The 7,498-nt window shown below is 48.3% G+C and overlaps 1 protein-coding gene across 1 annotated transcript in view; it reads right to left on the bottom strand.

Moving 5' to 3' along the window:
- The window catches only part of TRAM2 (translocation associated membrane protein 2), a 69,371-nt gene that overhangs the window by 8,425 nt on the left and 53,448 nt on the right, over positions 1 to 7,498 (bottom strand). Inside the window, exons 5-7 of the mRNA XM_006926440.2 lie at positions 4,350 to 4,408; positions 3,035 to 3,119; positions 2,368 to 2,438 (exon numbers count right to left, since the gene is read on the bottom strand). Coding sequence (XP_006926502.1) covers positions 2,368 to 2,438; positions 3,035 to 3,119; positions 4,350 to 4,408 — 215 coding nt within the window. The remainder of the gene's footprint in view (positions 1 to 2,367; positions 2,439 to 3,034; positions 3,120 to 4,349; positions 4,409 to 7,498) is intronic.

Below are 7,498 nucleotides of genomic sequence, written 5' to 3'. Positions count from 1 at the left end.
TCATAGCATATGTCACCTTGCATTCATCACCTGGCCCAGGCATAAAAAGTGCTCAGAACAATTTGCTGAGCTTTGCTCGTAGAAATATGAGGGATTGCCACTGCCCGATTTCTTCATTATCCAAGTCTTCACAGCTAAGAAGTGCATGAAGAAGCAAAACTCAACATAATACAAAACTCTGTGCTAGAGAACTAACCTCTAAAAAATGAGCGTCCACTCAGACATCAACCCCTCTGCTCAATTCCAGGCATGAAGTTGTTACTGACTTTCTTAGGCACTTTGCTGTAGATGGTCAGCTGTCATTCAAACAAATGCAAAGCGAAATGACAGGTCCTGCTGATCATGCGGGGCTTCAGGAAGTCAATGAGATAACGTAGGAGCACTCATTAGCTCACTCACTCAGGCAGTGAGTGATCCATAAGGATCTGGCCAATTCCACCCAATGAGACCAAAGAAGCGCAAACTCTATCATAACAGTCACTGGATCCTGGGACAGGTCAAAAGAATGATGTGCAAACTACCCAATGTCTTCGCATGGCCCCGAAAGTCCAACATGATCCCGCCCATGACCTCGCCTCAAACCTCACTTTCTGTACTCCAGCTACCCTGGGCTTTATGCGCACTCCCACTTCAGGGCTGTGCACCAGCTGTTCCCTTCGCCTGCCCAGCTCTCTCCCCAGATCTCCCCATACCTGGCTCTTGTCATTCACACCTCAACCTGAGTCACCTCCTCAGAGATGCCTTCCCTCACCACACCAAAGGTGCAAGGGCACAACTCGCTCCATTACATCGCCCTGCTTTATTTTCTTCACTGCACTTACCACACAGGAAACTATTTACTTATTTCCTTATTTATGGTCTGCCTCCCATGAGAACAGACACCCCAGGAGAGCTGTGCCTGTCTGCCTTCACCCAGATATAACTGCAGCTCCTAAAGCAGCCCCCAGCCCACAGGAGGGCTCAGTCTATTTTGAGTGAGTAAAGACCTCCAAAAGCCAAGCACTTCACCAAAACGACCCCACATCATTCTGCATTTCAAAGGCCCGTCTTCTGTGGGAAATTCTGTAGCCAAGGGCTTCTCCTTTCCCCACACTCACTTCTGAAAACGAGAACAAGGACAGAAGGGAAAGAAGGTCACGGTACCCAAATGAGCAGAGACACAACTGCACCTTCAAATGGTGCCAGCCTCACTGAGAACGGGACAGGTGTGATTTTGGAGGATCTGCTGCTCCCTGCCCTCTCAGTCCTATTCTCATTCCAGAACAAGAATTCACAGAACTCAGCACAAACAAGGTCAGCTGCTGCCCTTTTTTCATGTCAGATGTGGAGTGGAGCATCCCACATCTTTGGGAAGAAGAAGTAGTGATACAGCAGGGATCCAACAGCAGTAGGAAGCTTTCCTTCTATTAGGACCTGCCTATACACTCTCATCCGGGCCCTCGCCACATACTGCTGGGGTCACAGGGCAGACTGGCTTCCTCGGACCTATTCTGCGGGTGACATATGGGCATCCAACACAAAGGCGGAGGTGACCCCACCACCCAGCATTCGCCCCTCCACACCCATCTAGGAATTGATGCTGCTCTAGGCCTCCAGAGACGAGTGAGCAGGTTTGAGACCTGCCTTCCTCCTGACCGGGTTACCCAGAATCCATCATCCTCACAAGGCGCCTGCTGTGAGGACCTAGGAGATCATGGGCACCAGGACCTCCAGGTTCCTTAGCAGAAAGCTACACAATGCTCAAGTTCCCAAAACGCCAGCCTAGAGAAAGTAGAGGGTATTTCTGCTATACTGCATGATAACATCCAAGAAAAACCCAAATTAGTGATGGCATATCCTATTCATCAATGAATCTTTTCATAGAAAAGACATCCAAAGCCAAACACCATAGCAATTCTCTTGACTTCTAAACAACCAAGAAGGGACTACTCTACATTTCATTACAAATCAAAGGGAAAGGGGTTCCAGGGCTGCGAGCTCTGACAGCTTCCGCCACTGGTCACAGCTTCAGGATGCCTTGCACCTAAAAGGCCACAGATCAAGTGCCAACATCCCTCAGAAGCTTCCCCTGGCTGTCTCAGGTTGAGACAGTTGCTGTTCTGGGTTTCCCTGGCAGATGACATGTCACAGTATAGCGCTTATCACACTCAACTGTCCTCCTACTATGTCTGCAACTGTCTCCTACTAGGGTGAGAATGAACCACTAAAGATATAGAAATCTTCGATCATCCATCTCTGTATACCCAGGTCTAAGCCTGGTGTTTGGCACACAGAAGGCATCTAATAAATGCCTGCTAATTGAATGAAGGTCTGGAGAGATGCATAGACACGAGGGCAAGATGTGGCTGCTGCTGGAGTCTCACTCACTTTAGGAGGTATGCTCCGGCTATGTGGACCAGATACAGGCAAATGTACTGGAGCTGGCGGGGAATTTCCTCCTGCAAACAAAAGAAGCAGACAGAGAATGTTCTCATCCCTAACTGAAGATGCAGGAATGGAGGGGAGTGTGGAGGGGTGAGGGCAGGCCAGGCCACCTTCACCATGGCCACAGGGCTAGCCTGCTTTAACGCAGGCAGTCCCAGATCATGGCAGAGGCCTGTGCACCAGGCTGCTGATTAAGTCTGAGGGTGAGGCAGCAGCTTCGGGTCCGTAGTCAGAGGGCAGGGTTGGGTTGAGAAAGAAGGGACAGGGACTGGGGAACAGGGCTTTTGGAAATAATTCAGAAGGAAGCTATTAAAAAAAAAAAAAGACTGTGGGAAAGGCAAAAACTTTTCCATCCGCCACCCAGAAGATGAGAGTTAGAACTCCCTCAAAGCCACATACATGTCTAGTGTGGAGGCAGGCAAGAGACACTCTCATGGAGGTCTTCCTGGAGACTTCGACAAGGGCTGACTCAGCATTTTACTCAACCCGCCAACACATCCCCATCTCCACCCAATGCTCTGTGCTTCTAAAGGAGGGACAGAGAATTACTGGGAACAGCAGGAGGGGAGGGGAGGACAAATGGCTTCAAGAGGGGGAAATGAGTACTCACCTTCCGTACCTTCTGGAAGTATAGCTCAGGGAGTGCGTGCAGCCAGTAGGCCAGCTGGCACAGGTAGAAAAACTTCACCTGGAAGCTGGAGACAAGGGAGAGTTACACGAGAGGGATGGAGAAAAATGTCCCTGCAGTGTTTGCTAAACACAGGAGAGGAAGGCAAGGGCCAGGCCTGGGAGGAACGAGAAAAGGAGGCAAGAAGGTCTGCCAGCACCACACCGCTGGGCCTGGGGACCCTGCTCCACAGACAAGACCACTTAAAGGGACACAGAAAGTCTATGGAAAGAAACAAAAATGATGAAGAGAAGGCAGAAGAGGTGGGTCTTCAGCCTGGAGAAGAGAAGGCTGAGGAGAAAGCTGAGTCTTGCGCACTGTCAGTGGAGAAGAGGGCAGGGCAAATATACTGAAGAACAAATGGATCGAAGTAGCAAAGGAAGGATCTCACTCAGCTTTAGGGCCTCTGTAGTCATTGTTCTACAGAGTCTTAGGAAAGGCAAAGAGTGGTCTCCCGAGGACATGGGACCAGCCGTTGTCCTCTGGGTGTCTCATCTGGAATAGGACAGGAAGGGGATGCTACCTCCAGTGAAGCACCAGCCATGGAAGGCAGGAAGAGAAGATGTGCTGTGAACTGGAGTGAGTCACCAAGAAGGTACGAAGCCGGAGAACTTCATAGAGATTCTCTGCTTCTGTATCTCTCACATGGTTTAGGAACCTGCTACAGACTGAAAGTCTGTGTCCCCCTCAAAATTCATCTGTTGAAATCTGAATCCCCAGTGTAACAGTATCAGGAGGTGGAGCCTTTGGGAAATGATTTAGTCATGAGGGCAGAGCCCTCATGAGTGGGATTAATGTCCTTGTAAAAATGGCCCCAGAGAGCTCCCTCTCCGCCTCCGCCCTGTGAGGACACAGAGAGAAGGCCGTGTATGAACAGGAAGTGGGCCCTCACCAGACACTGAAACTGTGGGCGCCCTGATCTTGGACTTCTCAGCCTCCAGAACTGTGAGACATAAATTTCTGTTATTTATAAGCCATCCAGTCTATGGTATTCTGTTATAGCAGCCTGAGCTAAGACGGTACCTCTGAGGTAGGGGCTAGTGCAGATGACACTTCATTTTGAGATTCTCAAGTCAAGGGGACTAGGAGAAAGCAGCTCCCAGACAAGTCTGCTTTCCATGATACTGTGCCCTAACAGGCTCGGGGTATGGTTGGTCCCCATCCAGCTGGCACCCTGGTATTCTGGCCACATTTTAGGATGAGGAAGCCAGTGGACCAGCTGGCTCCTCCCTAGGGACCTAGTCATGAGCATACTCACGGGAGGTACACATGCGGGTAGTCTTCCCAAAGGCTTCTCGGGTTTGTTAAATATCCTTCCTGTGGTGGGAGAGAAGAGATGGCATTTAGAGATGTGAATGTGAGACCTGCTGGGGCCCTGAGCAGACCCAGGGGTCAGGGACGCACCTAATCTCCAGTTGCCGGAAAGACAAAGGAACAGGAACCGTGAGAATGAAGGACCTCTCCATTGCCAGACCCGCTGGCATCTGGCTAGTGTCTTTACTGTGAAACAGAGGTGATGGAGTAGGAAGAGGTCTGCTGGGGTTAGGAGTCTGTACCTGGATGTGGGCCTTATAATCACACTAGCTACAAGCTCTAAACAAGTTAGTCCCCAAGCTTCAGTTGGCTCATCTGTAAAATGAGGATAAAAATACTTGCCCTCCCAGTTATTGTTAGAAATAAATGTGACAGTTACGTATGTTTATGTGTCAGTGTCCAGTATTATGCCTAGCATGTGGCACTCAGGAAATGCTTGGAGAATGAATAAGCAAATGGACTCCAGAATCACCGTCCACTGGAAAAAGCCTAGTTTGGCTTTTCACATCACCATGGGCCTCGCTATGACGCCTCACCCCATAGGCCTCATAAGCGTAACATATCACACTGCATTGTTATTGCTATGCAAGTTCCTACAGCCTGTGAACTTTTCCTGCCCTTCTTTATCTTTGGCAACTAGCCCAGGGCCTCTTATAGAGTAAAGGAATATAACCCGAAAACCTCTCATCACAAAACGTCTAGAAATGCTGGATGAAATGTAATAAATATTCTTTTAAATGCAAAGCAGAGCTTACAATAAGAAAGGAAAAACCTCTGGGACCCCAAAAAGGACAGGGAGCTAAAAGTTATAGCAATAAGGTAAAGGTGGAGGGCCAAGATCTCTGTGCCCATGTGGAAACAGAAGATTGTGCCTTGGGAGGTGACATCTGAGACCCTTGTATAAAAATTGGGACCCTTAAAGCGCTACAACCTCAGAGAAAGAGTAGACCGCAAAGAGTTTGACGACCAACACAGGAAGATGAAGAAGCTGCCTCCTCATCCTGGGCTCAGGATGAAAACAGAAATATTATCCCCTAAAAATGTGTAACCTCAGGTTCACTTTCTCATAGGTTTGGAGTTCATAGGTTTATAGCACCTGTGTGATCCAGGAATCATCAGGCTATGAAATTAGTATTAATAGTAGTGTTGTGAGCCAGTGATACCATTGGGACATACTCTCATCTTAGAATGTACAGGATTCTCACACATAAAACCTTGCTAAAGATGAGTTTACAATCCAAGATTATGAAACACATGAGGAAATGAACCACCGAAAGACAGGTTAGTATGAACTCATTTTAGAACCAGGAAAACAATGAGACAGACGGGAAGGATCTCTTGAATCAAGACGATTTTTCAGTGGCACAGCTGAAATCTGAGCTGGGCCACCAACTTCCTGGTCCAAAAACCTCAGGCCTGGTTGCTTCACTAAGTCAAAAAATTAATGAAGCCGGTGGCTTTCATGAAGAGGCTGAGAACAGCAGGTAGGCAGTGCTCAGGAGAAAGAGGCAGCCAACACAGTTTAGTGAGAAGTACTCCAGGTTATACTATCCATCAGCTCCTCAGTTTACTTCCCAGTGAGGACTGATCCACCCACTCTGGGACATTTCCAGTACTGTCCACAACCCCAATCCCACAACCTAGGGCCTCATTAATACAAGAACCTGATAGGTCGTCCGATCATGCAGATGCGCCAGCGTAGCCATGGAAACTTAGATCTGAACGAAAGGTATCATCCCAAACCCTCAGCCTCATTTCCTTCTAGTCTCTTCTCATTACTACCGCCTTTACTCCCACCATCACACACAGACTGAGGCTCTGGGGCATGTGAAGCTGGAGGAGCCCACATGGCTGCCATACAACCCGGCCAATCACACACGTGGCTTCGTGAAAATGTTGGACCTGGGCACACAGCAATTCGTGGTCTTCCACTCTCTACCTCATTCCAGGGAAATCACAGAGGTGAAAACGTTCCTTCCTAGAGGAAGCAGTGATGTATTTAAGGAGGAAAATGGTACTTCTGGGACTGAGGTAGAAGAATTTCTGCCAAAAAAAGACTGGCCAAGGGAGGCAGCACCGAGAGAAATCTAAAGCCCAAATGATCTTGTGATTTTAAACAGGAACCCTCCCCAGCTTGGCCCCTTTACTTAGGAGACTAGGAGGTCAGAACTTTGAAGCCAGCAAGCAAAGTCCCCAGAAAAATGCTGCTTGCTTGCTTGCGAACGTCCAGTCTTCTGGGACTACGCAGGAGGGGGTGGAGGGAGGAGAGCATGGGGAGCCAGAGGAAAAATGACTCACTGCTCTGAGAACAGCCTTTTCCAGACCTCGGGCCAGGCAGCTGCCTGAGAGGGGCCTGGGGCAGGCATGCCAAGTACCTGAGCGCCCAAGGAGCCAGGTGTGGCAGAGGGAGCACCTATAACCGACCCCAATTCCCACCCACAGACAGGTACTGGCAGAGTGTCGGCGGGAACTTTTGAAATCCTTTGTTCTCTTCTGGTTCTACAAATCGACCTATGAGCTAAGTGAGGCCTGAACTGGAACAATCTCTCCCTTTCTCCCTCCTCCGACAGCCTTCCTTTTTGGTGTATGAAGAACAAAAACCATAGAAACAGCAGAATCCAGTCATAACAGTTGCTACCTAGAGTCAGACGTACCTCATAGCATTTGTCCTACGGGTACAACCAATACTAAAGTTCCAGTTTAAGTAATTAGTCCATTAGCAGAACTCAGCCCTAACACAAGCACCAGCGTTCAAGGTGTTTCCTCTACCACGTTCTCACTAAGCACTGGACTTTAGGTTTTAAAATATGAAGTGAGGTACCCCAAGGAAGTCAGACAGGGAAGTCAGCCCATCCACCATGCCACACTCCTATCACTCCACCTATATAAATGCAGAGAAAAATGTCTGAATCAAACACCAATATAAAACTGGTTATTTCTGGAGTGAGGGATCTGGGGTAAATTTTTGCTTTCTTTTTTCAACTTTCATGTATTGCTTACTTTTTTTTAAGAATGATCATCTATGATGTTTATAAAAGCGGTCTATTACTTTAAAAATTGTTGAAAGATAGAGCAAGAAGATGCATTTGCAGT

The sequence above is a fragment of the Pteropus alecto genome, unplaced genomic scaffold (genome assembly GCF_000325575.1).
Source record: "Pteropus alecto unplaced genomic scaffold, ASM32557v1 scaffold7, whole genome shotgun sequence".
Taxonomy (NCBI): domain Eukaryota; kingdom Metazoa; phylum Chordata; class Mammalia; order Chiroptera; family Pteropodidae; genus Pteropus; species Pteropus alecto.
Note: the sequence above shows the minus strand (reverse complement) of the source record. Positions and strands in the feature narration are given on the sequence as shown.